At 41.7% G+C, this 26,217-nt stretch overlaps 1 protein-coding gene across 19 annotated transcripts in view; it reads right to left on the bottom strand.

Moving 5' to 3' along the window:
* Window positions 1–26,217, bottom strand: part of LOC122543331 (regulating synaptic membrane exocytosis protein 1-like) — an 845,124-nt gene that overhangs the window by 303,636 nt on the left and 515,271 nt on the right. For all 19 annotated transcript variants that reach the window (XM_043682026.1, XM_043682010.1, XM_043682017.1 and 16 more), the window contains 4 exons: window positions 23,468–23,535; window positions 21,687–21,797; window positions 19,821–19,920; window positions 16,869–16,992 (listed from right to left, as the gene is read on the bottom strand). In XM_043682026.1, the coding sequence (XP_043537961.1) occupies window positions 16,869–16,992; window positions 19,821–19,920; window positions 21,687–21,797; window positions 23,468–23,535 (403 nt within the window). The remainder of the gene's footprint in view (window positions 1–16,868; window positions 16,993–19,820; window positions 19,921–21,686; window positions 21,798–23,467; window positions 23,536–26,217) is intronic.

Raw genomic sequence — 26,217 nt, 5'->3', positions numbered from 1 at the left:
GTGGTGAGTGGAAGAATAGGATGATTGGGGTGTCATAATTGAAGAATAAAGGCTGAGAAACCTTACAAAGGCTCAAAAAGAGAGAAACTTACCAAATTGAAACTGGGCTGACTTCTGGCAAAATTCAGCCAAAGATTTACTAAAAAAAATTGGAATTCAGTAAAGTTGAAACTGCAGAATATTTTGGACAGCTGGTGATATGTTGATGACATGTTCAACACAATGTGTTGGAAAAGGAACAGAGTGTAGAATTATAACTGTAATTAACCATGTTCTAAGCTCAAATTAAGTCTTTTATATGTGACAACCAGCCTATACAGGAAGAAAATTAAAAATGGCAGTGGACAACTTATCAGCTAGTTCTCATACAGTAGCTATGAGCTATGCTGCAGCAATCAGCACTGCCTACATGCCATGAATGGAATCATAAAGAAGGCATTTGAATATTTATGTTGAGAGCGTAGTGCTAGAAAAGCACAGCAGGTCAGGCGGCATCTGAAAAGCAGGAAAATCAATGTTTTGGGCATAAGCCCTTCATCAGGAATGAGGCTGAGAGACAAATGGGAGGGGTTGGGGTTTGGGGGAAGATAGCTGAGAATGCATTAGGTGGATGAAGGTGAGGGAGAAGGTGATAAGTCAGAGGGGGGAGTGATGGACAGGTCCGGATGGCAGTACAGAGTTAAAGGCTTGAGACTGGAATAATGTTGGGGAAGGGGAAATGAGGAAGCTATTGAAATCCACATTTATCCCACGTGGTTGCATGGTTCCAAGGCTGAATATGAGGCTTTCCTCCTCCAGGTGTCGGGTGGTAACAGTTTGGCAGTGGAGGAGGCCCAGGACTACATTTCCTTGACAGAGTGGGAGGAGGAGTTGAAGTGTTCAGCCACGGGGTGGTGGGGTTTGGTGGGGACGGGTGTCCCAGAGATGTTCTCTAAAACAATTCGCAAGAAAGCGTCCTGTCTCCCCGATGTCGAGGAGACCACACTGCATGCAACAGATGCAGTTGTCAATATTTGTGCCAATCAGCTGAAGCATGGAATATAGGAGCCGAGAAGTTATGCTGCAACTGTATAATGATGTGGAAGTGCCAGTGTTGGACTGGGGTGAACAAAGTCATATGTCACATGACACCAGGTTATAATCCTACAGGTTTGTTTGAAATCACAAGCTTTCAGAGCGTAGCCCCATTCGTCAGGTGAAGTCACTTCACCAGACAAAGAAACACCTTTGGAGAAGGAGATAAAATGAGGAGTCTGGGCAACTAGCAAAAAAAAAGAAAAAAGAAATTGCTAGAGAAACTCAGCAGGTGTAGTAGCATCAATATACAGTTAAAGTTTTGAGTTCAGTGAGTCTGAAATATTGCTCTTAGATTATGGCAAATGCAAATGAAGACATAGCTACTGAAAATGCAAATCAAAGAAAATAGGAGATACCCAAGAAACCTAGTTGAAGCAATGCTAAATTCTAGAAGGGATTTAGAGTTGTGAAGAGATGACAGGAGCGTAACAGTGGCTCAGGGGCTGCACAGTGGCTCAGCTGTTAGCACTACCACCTCACAGCGCCAGGGACCCGGGTTCAATTCCAACATTGGGAACTGGTTGAGTGGAGTTTGCACGTTCTCCCCATGTCTGCATGGGTTTCCTCTCACCATCCAAGGATGTGGAAGTTAGGTGAATTGACCATGTTAAATTACCCATAGTTTTCAGGAATAGATAGGCTAGGTGCATTAGTTAAGGGAAGGATAGAGTAATCAGTGTAGGGGAATGGGTCTGGGTGGGTTTCTCTTCAGAGTGTCGGTGTGGACCTTTTCAGCCAAATGATCTGTTTCTACACTACAGGGATTCTAATTCTATTTCTAAAAAGGGGTGGCATGAAGACACAGTGGTTAGCACTGCTGCCTCACAGCGCGAGGGACCTGGGTTCGATTCCAGCCTCAGGCAACTGTCTGTGTGGTGCTTTCACATTCTCCACATGTCTGCGTGGGTCTCCTCAGGGGTAAATGTAGAGGAATGGGTCTGGGTGGGATACTCTTCGGAGGGTCGGTGTGGACTTGTTGGGCCGAATGGCCTATTTCTACACAGTAGAGATTCTAATTCTGAATGGATTTCAAGACTAGAATCAAATGATTAAACTGGAATGAGGTAATAGTTGATCAGATCTTGGTGAGGATAGGATTTGGGAATCCAAGTTTTGAATTCAATGGATGAGAATTCAATGCAAAAATTAGCTCTGTAGAGGGATAGGCCTTGTTGTATTATTGCTAGACTATCAATCTAGAAACCTGGTGAATGTTCTGGAGACACGGGTTTAAATCTCACCATGGCAGATGGTGGAATTTGAATTCAATAAGATTCTGCAAATAACATCTAAAGATGCCCATAAATCCATTGTCAATTGTTGGGAAAAACCCGTCTAGATCACTAATGTTCTTTAGGGAAGGAAATCTATCATCCTTATATGTAGGTCAGATAAGGCGATTCCAGACACACAGCAATTGGTTGACTCTTAAATGCCCTCTGGGCAATTAGGGATGGGCGCCTATGCTGGCCTAGCCAATAATGCCAGCATCCTGTGAATAAATAAATTAAGAAAAGATGATTGCTGCAGCAGATAAAGGCTGCTCAAATAAGAAAGGGCATTCAGGAGCAGGTTAGAAAAGGCACACACGATCAACTATATGGATAAAATAATGCAAGGAAGGTTGTGACACAAACCAAGCACGGAAACATGGGATGAGAAAAAGGCACTAATATGATGACAAACATTTGAGAGTTTGTCATGATGAAGTTTACATGCATTAAATGCAAAGCTGCAAGCTGAAATTTCTAATTTCTCATGATATTTAGAAAGCTGCAAACACAATGAAGTAGATAAATATGAAGGTAAGCTAGCCAGTAATATTAGAAATGATAGAAAAAGTTTCTTTCAATACAAAGGAAACAAATGTGAGGCAAAAGTAGAAATCGGGCCATTCCAAATTGATGCAGGAAGGCTCGTGATGGGAGATATGGAAATAGCTGAAGAACTTAATAAATACTTTGTGTCAGTCTTCATAGTGGAAGACATGAGTATATTACAACAATTAAGAAGAGTCAAGGGGCAGAATGGAGTATGTTGCCATTACAAAAGAGGAAGTGCTAGAAAAGCTAAAAGGTAAAAAATTTGATAAATCTCCTGTCCCCGAAGGGCTACATCATAGAGTTCTGAGGAAGGTAGCTGAAGAAATAGCACAGACGTTGGTTGTAATCTTTCAAAAGTCACGGAGTCAGGGAAAGTCCCAGATTATTGGAAAATGACAGCTGTAACTCCCTTGTTCAAGAAAGGATCAAGACAAAAGATGGAAAATTATAGGTCGATTAGGCTAATCTCGGTTGTAGGTAAAACTCTAGATTCCATCGTTAAGGATGAGATTTTTAAATTTATGGAAACGCAGGGTGGGATTAAAACAAGTCAGCATGGATTTAGTAAGGGGAGGTCGTGCCTGACAAATCTGTTAGAATTCTTTTAAGGGGTAACAAGTGGGTTAGACCAGGGAAATCCAGTGGATGCTATCTACTAGATTTCCAAAAGGCCTTTGATAAGGTACCTCACGGGAGGCTGCTGAGTAAGGTGAGGCCCCATGGTGTTCGAGGTGAGCTACTAGTATGGATTGGGGATTGGCTGTCTGACAGAAGGCAGAGAGTTGGGATAAAAGGTTCTTTTTTGAAATGATAGTGGTGTCCTGCAGGGTTCAATTTTGGGGCTGCAGCTGTGCACTTTGAACTTTATATATTAATGTTGTGGTTCTGTTCGCCGAGCTGGAAGTTTTTGTTGCAAACCTTTCGTCCCCTGGCTAGGCGACATCATCAGTGCTTGGGAGCCTCCTGTGAAGCGCTTCTTTGATGTTTCCTCCGGTGTTTATAGTGGTCTGTCCCTGTCGCTTCCGGTTGTCAGTTTCAGCTGTCCGCTGTAGTGGTTGGTATATTGGGTCCAGGTCGATGTGTTTGTTGATGGAGTTTGTGGATGAATGCCATGCCTCTAGGAATTCCCTGGCTGTTCTCTGTCTGGCTTGCCCTATGATAGTAGTGTTGTCCCAGTTGAATTCATGTTGCTTGTTGTCTGCGTGTGTTGTTAGCTGTCTTCCTGTTTGTCCTATATAGTGTTTTGTGCAGTGTTTTGTCCTATATAGTGATTTAGACAGCTAACAATCCGCATACATGAACATCAACTAGCCACGAAACGACACGACCAGCTAGCCTTAGTAGCCACACACGCAGACAACAAGCAACATGAATTCGACTGGGACAACACTACCATTATAGGGCAAGCCAGACAGAGAACAGCCAGGGAATTCCTAGAGGCATGGCATTCATCCACAAACTCCATCAACAAACACATCGACCTGGACCCAATATACCAACCACTACAGCGGACAGCTGAAACTGACAACCGGAAGCGGCAGGGACAGACCACTATAAACACCGGAGGAAACATCAAAGAAGCGCTTCGCAAGAGGCTCCCAAGCACTGATGATGTCGCCTAGCCAGGGGACGAAACGTTTGCAACAAAAACTTCCAGCTGGGCGAACAGAACCACAACAACGAGCACCCGAGCTACAAATCTTCGCACAAACTTTATATATTAATGATCTGGATGAGAGGACTGGGGGCATTCTGGCGAAGTTTGCTAATGATACGAAGTTAGGCGGACAGGCAGGTAGTTCTGAGGAGGTGGGGAGGCTGCAGAAAGATTTAGATAGTTTAGGAGAGTGGTCCAAGAAATGGGAGATGAAATTCAACATGAGCAAATGTGAGGTCTTGCACTTTGGAAAAAAGCATACAGGCATAGACTATTTTCTAAACGGTGAGAAAATTCATAAAGTCAAGTACAAAGGGATCTGGAAGTGCTAGTCCACGTTTCTCTAAAGGCTGACTTGCAGGTTGAGTTCGTGGTTAAGAAAGCAAATGTAATGTTGTCATTTATCTCAGGAGGGTTGGAATGTAAAAGCAGCGATGTGGTACTGAGACTTTATAAAGCTCTGGTTAGGCCCCATTTAGAATACTGTATCCAATTTTAGGCCCCACACCTCAGGAAGGACATACCAGCACTGGAGCATGTCCAGCAGAGATTCACATGAATAATCCCTGGAATCCCTAACATACGATGAACGGCTGAGAATCCTGGGATTGTGTTCATTAGCGTTTGGAAAGTTGAGGGGAGATCTAATAGGAACTTACAACGTAATGCATTGCACAGAAAGGGTGGACGCTGGAATTTGTTTCTGTCGGGTGGGGAGACTAGGACCCATGTGCACAGACTTAGAATTGGAGGGGGTCAATTTAGAAGAGAAATGAGGAGATAGTTCTTCTCCTCAGATGGGCCTGTGGAACTCATTGCCACGGAGCGCAGTGGAGGCTGGGACATTAAATATCTTCAAGGCAGAGATTGATAAATCCTTGATCTTGCAAGGAATTAAGGGCGACGGGGAGAGTGTGGGTAAGTGGAGTTGTAATGCCCATTAGCCACGATTGAAAGGCAGAGTGGACCCGATGAGCTGAATGGCCTTACATCCACTCCTATGTCTTATGGTCTAAGTTGAACCATTCAGGTTAACATTAAATGGTGTTACCACTGTTAAATCTTGTGGATTTGATTTGTCAGAATTTTGGTGGTGCACCGACAAAATAATCTTTAAATAAAATCTTTGACAGTGCAAATGAAATATGAAAAATGCAAAACAATACAATTATGGATTGCATTTCCATTCACACCTCATCTGACAAGTGCCAAAATCGCAAAATAAATGAATTAAACATCCATTCTGGATTAATGAAAGTTAAAACACAAACATTATTTTCTTTGTCACGCCCAAATATAATGAATATCTATGAAAGTTATTGACACTTCAGACAAAATATGCCAGGAAATAGGGCTTGCCTCTTCACTCTATTTAGACCCCTTACACACTTCAATTAGGTCACTCTTCAGCCCTTTCCGTCCTAGTTTATTGTTTCAGTCTAATAGCCTAAAGTTCTATGACTGGGCCACATCTTCCTAAATCTTTTCTGTATCTTCTCCAGAGCAATCACATCTTTCCAAATGGTGTGATTCAGTAGTCCAGCTGGAATCCGACCTATATTTTATACAGTTGCCACTTGATACGAGGTTATAGTCCAGGTTAGTTGAAATCACAAGCTTTTAGAGTGTAGCCCCTTCATCAGGTGACTTCAGAGCTACGCTCTGAAAGCTTGTGATTTCAAATAAACTTGTTGGCTGTATTACAGACCTCACAACAATGAGTGTGAGGTAGAACAACAAATAGGTAAATAGATTATGAATAGATGTAGAGGCATTAGGGTAGTGGTGATGGGAGATTTTAAATTTCCCAACATTGACAGGGATACACTTAGCGTCAGAGGCTTGGATGGAGTAGAATTTGTACGAAGCGTCCAGGAGAGTTTTCGAGAGCAGTATGTCAATACACCAATGAGGGAAGGGGTCATATTGGACCTGGTACTGGGGAACGAGCCAGGACAAGTGGTAGAAGTTGCGGTGGGGGATTTTGTTGGGAACGGTGACCACAATTCTGTAGGTTTTAAAATACTCGTAGATAAAGAAGAGAGTGGTCCTAAGGAAATAGTACTAAACTAGGCCAAGGCCAATTATATCAAAATTAGGCAGGAGCTGGGAAATGTCGATTGGACACAGCTATTTGAAGGGAAGTCCACATTTGAGATGTGGGAGGCTTTCAAAGATAGGTTAACGGTAGTGCAAGATAGGCAAGATTCGTGAACCATGGATGACAGGAGAAATTGTACGACTAGCCAAGAGGAAAAGGGAAGCTTACATAAGGTCTAGGCAGCTAAGAACAGAATGGGCCCTGGAGGAATATCGGAAGAGCAGGGCAAGTCTTAAACAAGGAATCAAGTGGGCTAAAAGGGGTCATGAAATAGCTTTAGCAAGCAGAATTAAGGAAAATCCCAAAGCATCTTATTCTTATATAAGAAGCAAGCGGGTAACTAGAGAAAGGATTGGTCCACTAAAAGATAATGAAGGAAGGCTGTGTGCCGAACCTGAGAGAATGGGTGAGATTCTGAATGGTTAATTTGCATTAGTGTTCACTGAGGAGAGGAACATGATGAATCTTGAGATTAGAGGTAGAAGTTTGATTAGTCTGGATCACGTTGGCATAAGTAGGGAAGATGTGTTGGGTAGGCTAGAGGTTATTAAGGTGGACAAAACCGGATGTGATCTATCCCAGGTTGCTGAGGGAGGCAAGAGAGGAAATAGCTGGGGCCCTGACTGATATCTTTGTGGCATCCTTAAACCAGGTGGGGTGCCGGAGGACTGGAAGGTTGTTTATTAGATTAGATTAGATTAGTGTGGAAACAGGCCCTTTGGCCCAACAAGTCCACACCAACCCGCCGAAGCGAAACCCACCCATACCCCTACATTTACCCCTTACCTAACACTACGGACAATTTTAGTATGGCCAATTCACCTGACCCTGCACATCTTTGAACTGTGGGAGGAAACTGGAGCACCCGGAGGAAACCCACGCAGACACGGGGAGAACGTGCAAACTCCACACAGTCAGTTGCCTGAGGTGGGAATTGAACCCGGGTCCCCCGGTTCAAGAAGGGTAGTAGGGATATTCCCTTATGTTGTTCCCCTGTTCAAGTAGGGTAGTAGGGATATTCCGGGTAATTACAGACCAGTGAGCCTGATGTTGGTGGTGGGGAAGTTGCTGGAGAGGGTACTGAGAGATAGGATCTATTTATATTTAGAAAAGAATGAGCTTATCAGTGATAGGCATCATGGTTTTGTGCAGGGGAGCTTGTGCCTTACCAACTTAGTAGAGTTTTTCGAGGAAGTGACCAAGTTGATAGATGAAGGAAGGGCTCTGGATGTCATATACATGGACTTTAGTAAGGCGTTTGATAAGGTTCCCCATTGCAGACTAATGGAGAAAGTGAAGTCACAAGGTGAGCAGGGTGCTCGAGCTAGGTGGATAAAGAACTGGTTGAGCAACAGGAGACAGAGAGTTGTAGTTGAAGGGAGTTTCTTGAAATGGAGAAAGGGACCAGTGGTGTTCCACAGGGGTCGGTATTGGATTAGAGTGGTGCTAGAAAATCACAGCAGTTCAGGCAGCATCTGAGGATCAGGAAAATCGACGTTTCGGGCAAAAGCCCTTCATCAGGAATAGAGGCAGAGTGCCTGCAGGGTGAGGAAACTGGTGAAGTCCACATTGATGCCCTGGCGTTGAAGTGTTCCGAGGCGGAAGCTGAGGTGTTCTTCCTCCAGGTGTCGGGTGGTGAGGGAGCGGCAGTGAAGGAGGCCCAGAACCTCCATGTCCTCGGGAGAGTGGGAGCGGGAATTGAAATGTTGGGCCACACGGTGGTGTGGTTGATTGGTGCAGATGTCCCAGAGATGTTCCCGAAAGCGCTCTGCTAGGAGGCATCCAGTCTCCCCAATGTAAAGGAGACCGCATTGGGAACAATGGATACAATAAATGCTATTGGTGGATGAGCAGGTAAAACTTTGGGGTCCGTTTGGAGGTGGTGGAAATGTCGTCGGATGATTTGGTTTATGCGACGGTTAGTAGGGTGGAAGGTGAGCACCCGGGGGTTCTGTCCTTGTTACGGTTGGAGGGGTGGAATCTGAGGGCGGAGGTGCGGGATATGGACAAGATGCGTTGGAGGGCATCTTTGACCACATAGGAATGGAAATTGCGGTCTCTAAAGAAGGAGGCCATCTAGTGTGTTCTGTGGTGGAACTGGTCCTCCTGGGAGCAGATATGGAGGAGGTGGACGAATTGGGAATATGGGATGGCATTTTTGCAGGAGGTAGGGTGGGAAAAGGTGTAATTCAGGTAGCTGTGGGAGTCGGTGGGTTTGTAAAAAATGTCGGTGTCAAGTCGGTCGTCATTAATGGAGATGGAGAGGTCCAGGAAGGGGAGGGAGGTGTCAGAGATGGTCCAGGTAAATTTAAGGTCAGGGCGAAATGTGTTGGTGAAATTGATGAATTGCTCAACCTTCTTGTGGGAGCATGAGGTGGCATCAATGCAGTCATCAATGTAGCAGAGGAAGAGGTGGGGAGTGGTGCCGGTGTAACTATGGAAGATGGACTGTTCTATGTAGCCAACAAAGAGACAGGCATAGCTGGGGTCCATACGGGTGCCCATGGCTACCCCTTTGGTCTGGAGGAAGTGGAAGGATTCGAAGGAGAAATTGTTAAGGGTCCACTGTTGTTTGTAATATACATAAATGATCTGTTGGTATGATCAGCAAGTTTGCAGATGACACAAAGATCGGTGGAGTAGCAGAAAGCATAAGGGACTGTCAGAGAATACAAGAGAATATAGATAGACTGGAGAGTGGGCAGAAAAGTGGCAGATAGCTTTCAATCCACTCAAATGTGAGGTGATGCATTTAGACAAGTCTAATTCTAGAGCGAATTATACAATGAGTGGAAGAGCCTTGGGAAAAGTTGATGGGCAGAGAGATGTGGGAGTGCAGGTCCATTGTACCCTGAAGGTTGCTGCACAGGTGGATAAAGTGGTCAAGAAGACATATAATATGCTTGCCCTCATTGGACGGGATATTGAGTATAAGAGCTGGCAAGTCATGTTAAATTGTACAAGACATTGGTTCGGCCGCATTTAGAATACTGTGTACAGTTCTGGTCGCCACATTACCAAAAGGATGTGGACGCTTTGGAGAGGGTGCAGAGAAGGTTTACGAGGATGTTGCCTGGTATGGAAGATGCTAGCTATGAAGAGAGGTTGAGTAGGTTAGGTTTATTTTCATTAGAAAAAAGGAGATTGAGGAGCGACCTGATTGAGGTTTACAAAATCATAAAGGGTATAGACAGGGTGGATGGAGACATGCTTTTTTCCCAGGGTGAAGGATTCAATAACGAGAGGTCATGCTTTCAAGGTGAGAGGTGGTGGGTGTTTGGAACGCGTTGCCAGCAGAGGTGGTAGAGGCAGGCATTGTAGATTAATTTAAGATGCGTCTGGACAGATGCATGAGTAGGTGGGGGGCAGAGGGATACAAATGTTTAGGAACTGACCGGCAGGTTTAGACAGTACATTTGGATCGGCTCAGGCTTGGAGGGCCAAAGGGCCAGTTCCTGGGCTGTAAATTTTCTTTGTTCTTTGTTTTTTTTGTTCTACAACCTGTTGTCATGTGACTTCGGACTTTGTCCACCCCAGTCCAACACTGTCACCTCGATGTCATTGTAGAGTAGCAGCATAACCACTCAGCTCCTATATTGCATGCTTCAGCTGGTTGGCACAAATATTCATATGCCTTCTTGATGATTCCATTCATGGGATGTAGTTAGTGCTAGTCACTGCAACATTTGTTGCCCATCCCTAATTACCCTGGAGAACAGTTAAGAGAACAGTCAACCACATTCTGTGGATCTGAAATCAATTGTAGGTGAGACTGGTAAGGTCGGCAGATTTCTTTCTCTAAAGGGCATACAAAGAACTGAGACTAGCTTTATATTCCAAATTATTTTTGATGAAATTCCATCAGCTGCCTTGATGGAATTTGAATACATGCCCCAGAACAATAGCCTGGATCTCCGGATGACAAAGGCATGCTCGGGTTTTCTAGAGGTTAGTTAAGAGACAATCGCATTGCTGTGGGTGTTGAATCATATGCAGGTTGGACCACGCAAGGGCAGCAGATTTCCTTCCCTTAAGGCCATTGGTGAACTAGATGTGTCTTACAATAGTTTCAGAATTATTACGAATAAGACTATCATTTTATTTCCAGATTTATGGATTTAATTTAATTTTAACCTACCTAGCTGTTGTTGTAAGATTTAACTCATGTCGATGAAGCATTAATAAATGTTTACTACATGACCATTCCATGAAATCTAGCAAGGGATCTAGTACTGAGCCCCGTAGTACTTTTCTGGTTACATAAAACTTACCCTGTGCTTCGTGCCTTTGAATCAATTTTTGGATGCAGTTTGTCATCTTGCCTTGATTTTGTGAGTTTTTGTTTTCCTGACTAGCCTTCCACATGGAACCTTGTTAAAAGCTTTGCTAAAAATCCATACTGCATCAAATGCATCCCCATCAAGGCTCCTTCTTACCTCAGAGTCATACAGCTTGGAAACAGACCCTCCGCTCCAACCAGTCCATGCCGGCCATGTTCCCAAACTAAACTAGTCCCACCTGCGTACACTTTGCCCATATCCCTCTAAACCTTTCCTATTCACAAATTCATCCAAATGTCTTCCTCAGTCTGCCACAAACATTCCTAATCCTTACTGACTGTGATTGATCTGTCTTTCTGCATTAAGGTTTATCCTTTTCCTCAGAACTCTTTCCAATAATTTCCCACCAAAGTTAGGGTTCCTGTTCTGTAAATACTCAACCTACCCCCTTCTCTTTTTTAAAGCAATGGTACATCAGCTGTTCTCCACTCTGCTCGCACCTCACGTAGAGCTAAAGGGAGCCTCCACAGTTCCTTCTTCCACCTCCTTTAAAATCCTAAAATACATTTCTTCCAGGACTGGGGTATATTCAAAGATGTTAAATTCTCCAATATCTCTTGTCTCATTGTTAATATCATCCTATACCATATTGTCCCTAGTTTTTGTGGAAACAGGCACAAATTATTCATTATACGCTCTGCACAGCCTCTGCTTCCATACAAAGATCATGGTCTTCCAGAGATCGTAGAATCATATAATAGAGTATGCCCTTTGGCCCATCAAGTCTGTACCACCAAAAGTACATTATCAATGTTCCCATATTCCACACTAGAATCACAGAAACCCTACATATACAAAGCGGCCATTCAGCCCATTGATACTGCATAAACACTCTTGAAAAGCATCCCATCAGACTAATTCCACCCCCTACCTCCATAACCCCGTAATTACTATGGCTAAACCACCTAACCTGCACAGCCCTGGCCACTACGAGGCAATTTAGCATGGCTAATCCAGCTAACCTGCACAACCTTGAACTAGGTCCACAGTCTTGAATAGTATGACACTGAAAGAACTCATCCAAGTCCTTTTTAAAGATCCCACTCTTTCCAATAGCTATCCTCTTCTTATATATGGATTCCCATAAATAAAACCCTGATTACCTTTAACTAACATGCTGAATGGTTTCTGTATTACAGTAGTCTCCCCGTAACTGTTGAGGATACATTCCAAGACCGACCGTGGAAGCGTGAAACCAGGGATAGGAGCGAACCCATTCATTAAATGGGAAACGTACTTCCCCGGCGGCCCCCTGGTTGCTGGTTCTGGAATTTTCCTTGTAATATGTTTGGGCTGCGGTAAACTGTGGAAAATGGACCTGCGGATACGGGGGTCACCCTGTATTTGTTACATACAAGCTTTCTTTTTCAAATTATTCGCTCCTTTAAATCTAAGCATCTAGAGGTCACTGGATTTAGTCACCCCCTCGCTGTTGTTCTCTCAGGGAATTAGCTGTGAACATTTTTAATGTCTTTCTTGAGTTCCTCCCTCTGCTCTGATATTTATTGACCTTCAAATTGCTAGTGGGCAATTAAACAATTCACTAGAGGATCCCAGCAAATTCATGCAAAAGATTAGACTGAAGCATACACGATCTGATGAAGCCTGAAACATCAATTCTCCTGCTCGTCGGATGCTGCCTGACCTGCTGTGCTTTTCCAGCACCACACTTTTTGACTCTGTATTTATAACATCCATCAACCAGAAATGCCAAGTATGAGATCCAATTCAGCCCTTTCTAGAGGTCCCCACCATTGCATGACAGTCATCAGCCAAATTATGTCACTCCACATGATATTAAGAAACAGTTTGAGGCACTGGAAAGCTATGAGCCTTGACAAACCTCCAGCAAAATATCTGAAGATTTATGTTCCAGAACTTGCCACACCCCCTATATAGCTGTTGCAGTCCAGCAACAATAATGACACCTACACAACAATTTGGAAAACTGCTTGGTTATGTGCTGTCCAAAAAAAAGTCCAAATCCAACCCTGCCCAATCAGACTACTCTCAATGATCAGTAAGTGTTCGAAGGAATCACCAACAGTGCTATTAAACAGCACCTGTTGAGCAACAATCTGCTCACTGAGGCTTAAATGGGGTTCTGTCAAATCTAATCAGCTCTCGATCTCATCACAGCCTTGATTCAAACTTCGGCAAAAAATAGAATTCCAAGGATAAGGGGAAAGTGATGTCCTTCACATCAAGGTTGCATTTGACTGAAAGTGGCATCAAGGAACCCTGGCAAAACTGGAGTAAAAGGGAATCATAGAGAGAGCCTTCTGCTGGTTGCAGTCATACCTGGTTCAAAGGAAGATGGTTGTGGTTGATGAAGGTCAGTCTTCTGAGCTCCAGGACATCTCTACAGGAGTTCCTCAGAATGATGTCCTGGGCCCAACAATTTTTAGTTGCTTCATCAATGACCTTTCCTTCAGCAAAAAGTTTGCTGATGACTGCAGAATATTCAATGCCATTGGCAAATTCTCAGATACTGAAGCTGTCCATGTCCAAATGCAGTAAGATCTGGATAACATTTAGGATTAGGTTGACAAGTGGCAGGTAATATTCATGCCACACAAGTGCAAGTGAATGACTGTCTCAAAAAAGAGAGTATCAGCTCACCACCATCTTCTCAAGAGCAACCAGGGATGATAATGAATGCTGGCTAGCCAGTGATGCCCAGATCCCACAAATGAATAAAAAAACCCAACATGCTTTTACACTTAATAGCATTATCATTACTAAATCCCCTGCCTTCTTTATATTTGAGTCACCAATGACCAACTGGACTATCCATTCAAATACAGTGGCTACAATGCAGGTAAGATGCTCACAATCCTGTAGCAAGTAACTCATCTCCTGAGTCCCTAAAACCTTTCCTACATGTACAAGTCAGTAGTCAGGAATGTGATGGAATGATGCCAATTTCCTAGATAGGTGCAGCTCCAACAATACTCAACAAGTCTGACACGATCCAAGACAAAGCAGTCCACCTTTTGACACCCTGTTCACAAACATTCACTACCACCACCTCCACCAACATTGCAGCAATACATTCGATAAAATACACTATAGCAACAAACCAAACCTCGTTTAACAGCACCTTCCAAATCTGCAACAGCTACTACCTAAAAGGCCAAGGGCAGCAGATACCTTCAAGTTCCCCTCCAAGCCACTCACCATCCTGACTTGAAAGTATATCATTGTTCCTTTAGTGTCGTTGGTCAAATTCTGCAGGTGCATCCACAATACATAGACTACAGCAATTCAAAAAGGCAGCTCACAATCTTCTCAAGGACAACTAGGAATAGGCAACATATGCTGGCCTATGGATAAATAAATAATTGGTTTTCTTGGGGAGAGTGGAGCAATTATTTTACCAGAATGATATCTGGACTGCAAGGGTTAACTTCCAAGGAAAAATTATGTAAACGTAGTTTGAAATTCCTGGAATCAAAAGGCTGAGATGCAATTTCGTCAAAGCTTTCAGGCTATTACAGGAAACAGATAAAAATAAATTATTTCCTCTAGTTTGGGAGTCAAGGGCTTAGGAACATATTCTAAATATAAGAGCTAGACTTCTCAGGAGCGAAATTAAGAAACATCCCCATAACTACGTTTAGAAATCTCTTCTGTGCAAATGCCAACTGACACTTGCTCAATTGTCTATCTAAATTTTCAGTTTGACAGATTTTTATTAACCAAAGCTATTATCAGAAATGGGGCATTGAATGGTGTAACAAGTTTGAAAGGCTTAATAGTGAACTCCTCTTCTTATCGCCTTGATAGAAGTAGCTATATTTGTTGTACCTCTTATTTGATTAATGGTACGTTTACATGTTTTTTTTGTATTCAGCTTTGTCTTCCACCTAGACATACCTGACATTTATCAAACAATGGGACAGAAACAAAATGATAGATGAAATTTGTGGAACATACCTCATTTTTTGATTATAGATACTTTTCAACTTTCTGGATCAACACAGAGTTCAACAATTTCAGACGATAAACTCTGTCCCCCATTCTGTCGCTTCTTCTTTGGCTGGTTCAGATTTTCTTTTCTAATAGCAGTGCCTCCTCTTGGCTTTTGTTACTTTTCTAGCCCCATATCCAATTTCTTTGGCCCTGTCATTGAATCTATCTTCTACCTTATCGCAGACTTCTTATCTTTGTTCCAGACAGTCCTTCCTCAAAACGTAGTCCACATTGAACTTTTCCAAGTATTGATAGACAGTAATTAACCTGCAACTTAATTCTCTCAGATACTGCTAGACCTGCTGAATATTTCCTGCAATTTAGATTTTGAATATCTGCAGTATTCTGTATTACAATTATCAGCAACTTCCTTTTAATGTTTCCTTTAAAACTTCATTATCCATAGTCATCAAGAGGTGTCTAGGTTGTTATCTTTGTCTGCAGTCCACCAACCTTATCAATCATCTGATATACACTTGCAATTCAAATCAACCCTCAGCTGTGTTTTATTTCCCCATTGCCAATCAGATTTTTTTTCTTCACTCAAATGCTGTTTATCTCACATAATCCTGTATACACCTTGTTTCTCCTTTCAAATGTTTCATCCTAGTGCCCTTCTTCCACCAACTGACTTTCAACCATCCCAATGTAATTTGTTAATGATAACATTGGGCCCAGCACTGTTGAGGTGCAATCTGTCCAGCCTGCCTAGCCACAGAATTGGTGCCCATTCCCATTTTGAGACTTGACCCCTGTGATCGCATTTTGAGACTTGACCCCTGATTGAGAACTATTAGAGTGGGACCATAGCTGGACGGCAGTCAGAATTTGGTCAGAGCTCCACAGTGGCCATTGCTGCCTCACAGCATTCAACACCAAACCTTCAGCATACGACCCTGGTTGGGGTCCCAGCCCCACTGGGAAGTTTCAAGGTTGAGAACAATACAGAGTGATTACTTTTGAGGTCTTGTCTGTAAGTCTTCCCCCCTAGTTTCTGAAAGTCTGTCTGCATCAGTCATGGACCACACCTTACCCTCATCAGATGGGTCTGTACTTGTTTAATAATATTCTTTACCCTGGTATTAGTGAGAAAATACATTCTACAAGACTAAAATGGAGATTATATAAACACCTGTTTGAATAATATTCACTATAAATTCTAGAAACACTTCATTTTCATATTTTATTGTGTCTTCCATTTTGAAAATAGCCTCTCAGTGATTAATATGTGCTTGCAGCTGTCGTCCCCAGAGATGCCCTCAACTTCCTGGAAGGCTATAACGAATGGTCACAGATCGGTCGAGATACTGACAGAACATATTTTCTGCTTTCAGTGATTTTTTTTCTCAATAATATATTAAGAATAAGCATTAATTGCTAGGTTTCTTCTCTAAACTGAGTGCTTTCTTGAACCACACCTTCAATATACATGTTAATTAGGAGCATAATTTTAATGTGAAGAAGAAAAGAAATGGCCTTTAGAATAACAGCCCCCGGAGTCAGTTAAACCTCATAAAGATTGGTTGCTGTCACTCTAAGAAATGGCAGCTTCTAATCATCCTCCAGCAAATACTGGTATAAATTCATCATTTGTATATGGAGGCACTACCATAACTGTCTGAGGATAACTGCTGGATGGTAAGTGGCATGATAGCTACATCAGAGAACTTAAATGAATACTGCTACATGACATTTTCCCTGAACTCTTCTGGGAAAGGTACAGAATTGCCTTATGACAGTCTCAAACTTCTCATTCTGCATTTCTTTCCTACAATGTTGAAATGGAATTCTCCTGGAACTGGGAGATGCATGCGGTCGGTTTTACTTTCCTGGTAATCACCATATAATCTCAGCCTTCCTTCAGAAATAGCATTGGACAAGATTATAAACCTTACCCTATTGGCCTTGAAACAACTATTTCAACCTGAGGTTCTGATTTTGACTCTAAAATTATATTGTAAACTTCTTCATTTGTAGCTCCCGGTAAGGGTTTACCGTTCCACTCAAGAACCTCATCACCTAGAAAAAAAGTTTCATATTTGTAACAATTTTTCTGAAAAATTAACTTGTCACTAAAATATTTCATGATAAAATGACAAATTCTGATGTTTCACATTTTACACAGAAATACAATAATCAATGCATTTTACAATTGATATCTTATAGCGTGCACCATGTGTGAGTTTTATTATCTGTGTGTACAAGAACTATGGAAGTATGTGATAACCTGATATAATTATTGTCATTGAGAAAAAAGCTAAATTCAAAGAGCAGAACATTCAGTACTTGGAACAGCCCAATGTAGAATAAAACACAGTAGAGCCGTTTTGTTGCTGTAACATGTAGAAATGTTGCTAAGTATACTCACTTAAAGTCAGAGTCTTTGTCGTACAGCACTGAAACAGACCCCTTGGTCCAACTCGTCCATGCTAACAAATATCCCAGCCATTCAGTCCAATATCAAAACTGATGAGTCACTTCCACCTCTTGATGTATCTCTCTAATATGACCATTGGAACGAATTGGCACATAAACCCAAAGTACCCATTTTGGATTTGACTATTCCATCACACTCCTTGTGGCCTCCCACTTTTACCATCTATCAATGTGGAGTCATCCAGTACTCACCAACCCAAATCCTGAACCACACCAGGACTCATTAACTGGCAATGGCTTCTGGCCATGAAACATCTCATGTAAAATTCTAATCCTTATTTTCAAATCCCTCCATGGCTTTGTGACCTCCCTAACTCTGTGATTTTCTCCGCTTTCAATCCACCACCCAGAAGAATCGATTTACTTTCATTGTGATTTGGCCAGAATAATCCTTTCTGATACCACTTTTCTTCATTGTCACATATTTGTTACCTACTGAAATACTTATTTAGTTCCCTTAAAAATTAGGGTTATTCATTTCCCCACTCTTATTCTGTAACATTGCCTGCCTACACCACTGCCTCCACTGAAAACAAAAACTGTTGGAGATCACCGTGGATCAGGCAGCATCCATGGAGTGAAAGCAAGCTAACATTTTGAGTCTGGATGTCTCTTCACCAGAGCTCAGTTCACATTCCAGCATCTCCAGTAATTTGTCCTATACCATTATCTTAGTTGCTCTAATGATGGAAATGTCAGCCATTTGTCACCTCTGGACTCAACTATTCTATTACATTCCTGGCTGGCTTCTAATTTTTTAGTCAACATATGTCTCAGTTCATCTAAACCTTAGCTATTTGCATCCTATTCCACGTCAATTCTCACTCAGCTTCTTACCTGTCTGCTAACACCAATTTAAATTCTCATTCTTCTCTTTGTCTTTATTCCTTCACAAGCTCTGTAACTCCCCCTTACTCTATCGCACACCCCACCCCAGCCTTCTGCTATCAAAGCCCCATGCACTGAAATTCTTCTCTGATCTCTCAGCCTAACAATCATAGAGTCATAGACATATACAGTATGAAAACAGACCCTTCAGTCCAAATCGTCCATGCTGGCCAGATATCCTAAATTAATCTAGTCCCATTTGCCAGCATTTGGCCAATATTTCTCTAAACCTTCCTATTCATATACTCATTCAGATGCCTGATAAATGTAGTAATCATACCAGCCTCTGGCAGCTCATTCCATTCATGCACCACCCTCTGCATGAAAATGTTGCCCTTTAGGTCCCTTTTGTATCTTTCCCTTTCACCTTAAACCTATGCCATCTAGTTTAGAACTTCCCCAACCCAGAGAAAAGACCTTGCATATTTACCCTATCCATGCCCCTCATGATTTTATAAAACTTTATAAGGTCACCGTTCAGCCTTTGACACGCCAGGGAAAATAGCCCTAACCTATTCAACCTCTTTCTATAGCTGAAACCATCCAAACCTGGCAATATCCTCGTAAATCCTTTCTGAACCCTTACAAGCGTCACAACATCCTTCCCACAGCAGGGAAGCCAGAATTGCACACAATACTCTAAAAGTGGCCTAACCAATGTCCTGTACAGCTGCAACATGACCTCCAAACTCCTATACTCAATTTTGTGACCAATAATGGAAAGCATACTAAATGCCTTCTTCACTAGCCTATCTATCTGCTACTCCACTTTCAAGGAACTATGTACCTGAACTCTAAGGTCTCTTTGTTCAGCAACACTTCCCAGGACATTACCATTAAGTGTATAAGTTCTGCCTTGATCTGCCTTTCCAAAATGCAGCACCTCATATTTATCTAAATAAAGTTTATCTAAATCTCCATATGCACTCCTCAGCCCATTGGCCCATCCTGCTGTCCAGTACACCTCCAATTTTAGTGTCATCTGCTAACCTACTAACCCTGCCAATGAGGGAGTCCTTAACTTCTAATCTAAATCCACTCAAACCTAAAATGCCCCATTTGCTTCTACTCCGATGACCAATTTTTAAACTATGTTAATGTTACCTAACGCAATTTGCCCTTATATTGTGGATTATTACATAGAAATTACAAAATGGATTTTGCAATTTCATCTATTGGTCCTCCTTTGTGTAAATTTCTAGATACATTCTCATAAAAACTCTAATAGATTTGTCAAAGACAATTTCACTTTTATAAAACCATGCTGACCCTGCTGAAGCATGTCATAATTTTCTGTGTGTACAGTTACTACTTTCCCATCATTTCCCTAATATCAGGCTAACTGGCCTGAGAGTCCTGGTTTTTGCTCCTTTATTGAGTAGCAGTTTTATATTCACTCCCTTCCAATCAACCAGGAACACTCTGGAAGAAAAGTTAAGGTCATGGCTCAAGGCATGTCATACATGGATAAATTAATCCTACAGCATTCGACATGCAGATATGCATACAGAATATTTACTTACCAGCTCTTAAATGGCCAATAACATCAGCTAAGCTGCCTTTTTTCACTTTGGTGATAAAGGCTCCGAGCTGTCCAGTTTCTGTTATCTTGCCGCCAACCACCTGGATGACAAGAATGCCAAGGTAACTCTCAGTTAGAAACTGTCACTGCTTAAAGATGGTTTACAACATACAACAGCTGTTCCACAATCGTCATGTTACTGTGTAAGTATGAGAGCTGCATGTGTAAACAATAACAAAATCATATTTTGATCACTGCCCTGTGAAATAAAAACAGCAATGTGAAGAGATTTCCTTATGATTTAGTTTATTAGTGCATGGTTTATTTATTAGTTTATTAGGCTGTCTGAGTGCCAATGTGGCATTCAGACAGCCAAACTAGTGGAGCTGCAGGATGGATTCCCAATCTGTGTTGAGCTGATTGATCACAGTAAGTGAAATCACACCGAATCATGGGATTGTTACAATGCAGGAAGAGGCCATTTGGCCTATCGTTCCTGTGCCGGTTTTGTTCTGAGTTCCAATCTTCTGCCTTTTCCCAACTTCCCTGCTAACAATTATTATTCAAAGAACTATCAAATGCCTTCTTGAATGCCTGATTTGAACCTGCCTCCATGATATTTCCATGCAGTACATACCATTCACTAACCACTCACTATGTGAAAAATGTTTTCTCACATCACCATCACACATGACTTTAAATGTATGTCCTCTCATTTTTGGTTTCTTTCATGAGCTTGAACTTCTCCTTATCTACTCTGTCCATCCTGCTCATGATTTTGAAAACCCCTATTTTTGAAATTTGGAAGGAAAAGGAAGTGAGGCAGATTTTCCACTTCTATGGGCAAGTTTTCCACTTTGGATCTCTGAGCAGTGTCATTCCCATTTAGAGATGACTAATGCTAACTTTCTCCAACTCAAAATGCCATTATTACTGCTGGGAGAAATACTGCATTACAATGAGATTACGTTGTTGAGGTATTAGTGTTGGACTTACACTACTTTTGGGCAGCACGGTGGCACAGTGGTTAGCACTGCTGCCTCACAGAGCCAGAGACCCGGGTTCAATTCCCGCCTCAGGCGACTGTGTGGAGTTTGCACATTCTGTGTGGGTTTCCTCCGGGTGCTCCGGTTTCCTCCCACAGTCCAAAAATGTGCAGATTAGGTGAATTGACCATGCTAAATTGCCCGTAGTGTTAGATGAATAGTTAAATTTGGGGAATCGGTCTGGGTGGGTTGTGCTTCGGGGGGTCGGTGTGGACTTGTTGGGCCGAAGGGCCTGTTTCCATACTGTAAGTAATCTAATCACTACCTGAAGAAGCAGCAGAGCTCTGAAAGCTAGTGTTTTCAAATAAACCTGGTGGACTATAATCTAGTATTGTGTGATTTTTAACATTGAAAATTTTGTTATAGTCACAACCTGGCCACCACATGTTACCTCAGAGAACACCTAGTTCACACTCCTGAAATAATTCAAAAGATACAAAAACTATTGAGTAATTTGATTGAATTTACAGGATTAAAACAGGTCTGTAATTTTTCTCAAAATAATCTGAATTTAATTATCCAATGATTCAAATTAAATATCTGTTAGAAGTAATAGACTTCCAGGAGTAATTAATATCTAAAATTGTGCACAATCTACCAAAATCTTTTCAGACCATGTTCATTACTCATCCATCAAGTCTATATTCTGTCTTCTACAATTTATTAATAATGCAGTGTTTCTTGCATACAAGTGACACAATAGTTCATAGCAAACACTCTGCACAGACTTGAATATGCATTGACACCAATAACTATTCATCATTTTGAATCCATCCATTTTACTGATGGGTTGTGCACATATATCATGTTAAACAACTCACTTTCAACCCAAGCAGTGCTCCTGATTCTTTTGGCATACTTGTTCTCTTGTTTAAAATAATACGCCCGATTAGACGATCACCTTCTTTGGATGGTTGCCATGTAACAGGATGCTGTCAATTAAAAGAAATTGATTCAATCATATTAATCAGAAAGCAAAAACAGAGATACACTGGCACAAATCATCTTGTCTCCAGATCCTGAGGCAGTCCATGCCCTAATGTAGTAAAACCTGGTTAATGTCCAGGTTAGCAACTAACATTCATTCCAGGCAATGACCGTCTCCAACAAAGTGAAGCTAATTCCTTGTAACTTCCAACAGCAATATCCCCTACCATCAAAAGGATCATCACGAACCAGAAACTTAATTGATTCAGTTGAGGCTACAAGAACAGGTTGGAGACTGGGAATCCTGCAGCAAGTATTGCACCCCCTGACTCTCCAATCTCTGCACAACACTTACAAAGCTGAAGTCAGGAGTGTGATGGAATTGTCTCCACTTGCCTGGGCGAGTGCGATTCCAACAACTCTTAACAAGGTCAACACAAGCCATCACTGATTGGAGCCACGACTTGTCACTTTCATTATTCACTCTCCTTACCACAGTTACAGCAGTGTGAACTGTCCATAAATTGCACTGCACTGGAATCTACAATCTCTACAAATTCAAGGACAATGGCAGCATATACATTGAACACAGCACCATCCACAAGTTCCTCACTAACCTGCTCATTATCCTGACTTGTAAATTATAGAATCATAAAGTCAATACAGGCCCTCGGCCCTTCACATCTACATGAACAAAAATCTGCTCCAATCTTGAAGGTTGCATTTTACAGCAATTAGTTGATGCTATGAAATTTCAAGTGCTCATCCAATTACTTTTTTTTAATTTGTGAATTACCTGCCTCAAATACCCAACTGGGTATGCACTCCAGAGTCCCACAATCTCTGGGTGAAAAATAAACCTTCTTCAAATTCTCTCTAAACTGCCTACTTTTCACCTTAAAATTAGGCCCCTTTATATTGACCCTTTAAGGAGAACAGCTCCTTTCTACTGACCCTGTCAGTGCCCTTTATAATTTTATACACATCAATCAAGTACCCTCTCAACCTTCCCTCCTCCAAAGAAAACAACCCAAGCTTAGTCAGCCACTCCATTCATCACTAAACTGCTCCATCCCAGACAACATCCTGGTGAATCTCCTTTGCATCCCCTTCAGTGTTGCCTGGTTAAAACCCTGGAATTCCATTCCCTTTATATGTGCTCCTTTATCCCAAAGATGACAGCAGTTCAAGAAGATAGCTCACCATCAATTTCTCAAGCGTAATAAGGCATGACAGTTATTGCTGGCTTCACCAGTAACACAAATCTTTTCTGCTAATAAGCATCTTTCAATTTCAATATCCATAAACCCACTTTTCAACCTCAGCAGCCATGCGTCCCCAGACCAATGCAAACTCATACACACGCAAAGAACTCTGCTCAATCTCAGTACTCTCATCAGCTCTGGCCAATGGCCCTCACACATGCACACACACAAGAACACTGAACAATCTTAGTACATTCCTGACAGTATTGACACTGACTATATTCGGATTGCAGTGCATTGCTGACAGTGTTTTGTGCATTCCTGAATTTTTGAATGTATAAAAGAATTCTGATAACAATGATTGTTCAGAATTAGTCTCTGTTGAAATTATTGTATTCTTTAATGTTAGCCCTCATTGTCAGTAAGCACATTCCAATTTTAGTGATGATTAAAATCTATTGTTTTCTTACCGAGCTGATGGGTAAAGTCTCACTGCTATGCCATGTAACTGGATCCAACCAATAGTAATCTAAATCACCTTGGAAGGGAAATAGCACAGCTGTAAGGTATAGTCAAAACATCATCATTTATTAATAAACAAAAACATCTCAAAATGTCTGTAATTTTTTAATAAATCGACATACTCTAATCCGTTCTGAAGGAGAGTTACACCAGACTCGAAATGTTAACTTTGTTTCTCTTTCCACTAATGCTGCCAAACCTGCTGAGCTTCTCCAGAATGTTCTGTTTTTATTACCCTTAATTATTTTGGAAGCACAGTTTTCAACGCCTCTTTACCCAACTCAATTCTGCTCCTTTCCTACTATTTTTTGTTCTCCAATTCTCTTATACTCTAAGGAAACAATTCTTGTCATCTTCTTCCTCACTGCTTGAGACATTCTAAAGTTGTGCCACAACTTACAGTAATGAATGCTATAAGTCTACAATGCCGTTGTATACTTGCAACTTGTTTTAAAGTTTCCTATAATTGACGAATGATAGATGCTTGTTTAGTGGTGTCCTGTGTTACTTTGGAGAAAATGCAAAATATTATAAATGATTTACTTCACATTGTACTCAGAAGAACAGACACTTTCTCAGCAATAGCTAACATGTTAAACCCTCCTAGTCGAATATTAATCTACAATTTATTCAAACTTAGAAAGAACAAAGAAAAGTACAAAACAAGAACAGACCCTTTGGCCCACCATGACTGCGCCGACACACAATACCTTTCTAATTTAAAAATCTTTTGCCTCTGTGTTGTCATATATCCCTCTATTCCCTGCTTGTTTAAGATGCCTCTGATATGTTGTTATTGTTTCCACCTCCACCACCTCGTCTGGCAGTGTATTACAGGCACTTACCACACATTATATGATAGAAAAACTTGCCTTATACTTCTGGTGCCAGATACCTGTCCTTCACCCCTCATATCTTATACAGACCCTGCTGATTTCTTTCTCCTAGTTTAATTATCTTATAGCTTCCTTTAACCTGTAATACGTCGAGTACAATTTCAAACCATTACACCACTGTCGCCCACTTTCAGCTGTTTCTGTATAAATTCATTTGACTGCCTTTTCCACTTGTGATCTCTCTATCATTCACTAGAACAAAGTTCTTATGACCACTTTATTTATCCTTTCAACTTGTCTCTGCCTGGTTTTGGTGACACCCACCATAATATTACAGTAAACATCTCATTCCTATACCAATCCATCAACCACACATCCACCTCCATAATCTGCTTATCCCTTACACCAATTTGGAAACAGCTCAAGAACCAATCCAGAAATTGTTATTGCCCTCTGAAATGGTGCAGTAAGCTACTCAGTCAAATCAGACACTACTAAATAGCTAAGTAATAAAAAAAGGGAGATGGATCACGCAGCATTGATCTCAACAACAGGCATGACAATGGCATATCCTACACAGTTGATGTTGCAAAGTGCCCCCTAACAACTGCAAAGCTGTGCCAAAACTCAGAGAGGTGGCACACAACAGCCTGACATCATTGAACATAATCTCACCAGATCATAGCTTGCAACCAATGTCCCAGACTCCCCGGTCACTCTCCTTAAGAATATCCTATCCCACCAGCAGGGCATATTCACCAGAGCTTGTGACATGTGGATATAGAGTCAGAACAGATTGGCCCTACAATTCCTTGATGTTGATCCTGGACCCCACAGGTTTCCAGGCATAAGTTCAAACATGGATAGTAAAATCTTCTGCTATTCTGTTATTAAAACCCATTTCTAGGTGAGCTAAATTCTGGATTGCTGTGGAAAGTAAAAATGAAAGCTGTGCAAGCTTAGCAACATTAAGATTAGCAACATTTTCCTGGGTAGGAGTGAAAGGAACAGGATGGTCATTATAGGAGACTGTAACTTCCCCAACATTGATTGGAAATGTTATAGCTCTAGTACGTCGGATGGATCAGTTTGTGTCCAATGTGTACAGGAGGGTTTCCTGACACAGTATGTCAAAGGGCTGACAAGAGGGGAGGCCACACTGGATCTCATGCTTGGTAATGAACCAGGCCAGGTGTTTGATTTAGTTGTAGGTGAGAACTTTGGAGAGAGTGACCATAATTCAGTTTAGCGATGGAAAGGGATCGGTACATGCTACAGGTCAACAGTTATCGATGGGGCAAGGGCAATTATAATACAATTAGGCAAGAATTAGGATGCATAGAATGGGGTAGCAAAGTGCAGGGGATGCAGACAATCAAAATGTGGAGCTGGTTTAAGGAACAGATATTGCGTGTTCGTGATAGGTACGTCCCTGTCAGGCAGGAAGGAAGTGATAAGGTAAGGGAACTATGGTTTATGACAGAAATTGCAACTCTTGTTAAGAAGATGAAAGAGGCTTATGTGCTGATGAGGTAAGATGGTACAGATGAGGTGATGGAGAGTTACAGATCAGCTAGGAAGGATTTGAAGAGAGAGTTAAGAAGAGCAAAAAGAGGACACGAGCAGTCTTTAGCAAATAGAATAAAGAAGAACCCTAAAGCATTCTATAGGTATGTGATGAATAAAAGGATGGTTAGGATAGGAATAGGGCCAGTTAAAGACAGAAGTGGGAAGTTGAGTGTGGACCCTGTAGAGATTGGAGAGGTGCTAAATGAACATTTCTCATCGGTGTTCACTCAGGAAAAGGAGAATATTGTAGAGGAGAAAAATGAGGTACGAGATGACTGGAAAGGATTGAGGTT

Source organism: Chiloscyllium plagiosum, chromosome 3, assembly GCF_004010195.1.
Source record: "Chiloscyllium plagiosum isolate BGI_BamShark_2017 chromosome 3, ASM401019v2, whole genome shotgun sequence".
Classification (NCBI taxonomy): domain Eukaryota; kingdom Metazoa; phylum Chordata; class Chondrichthyes; order Orectolobiformes; family Hemiscylliidae; genus Chiloscyllium; species Chiloscyllium plagiosum.
This window is presented reverse-complemented; position numbering and strand designations above follow the sequence as displayed.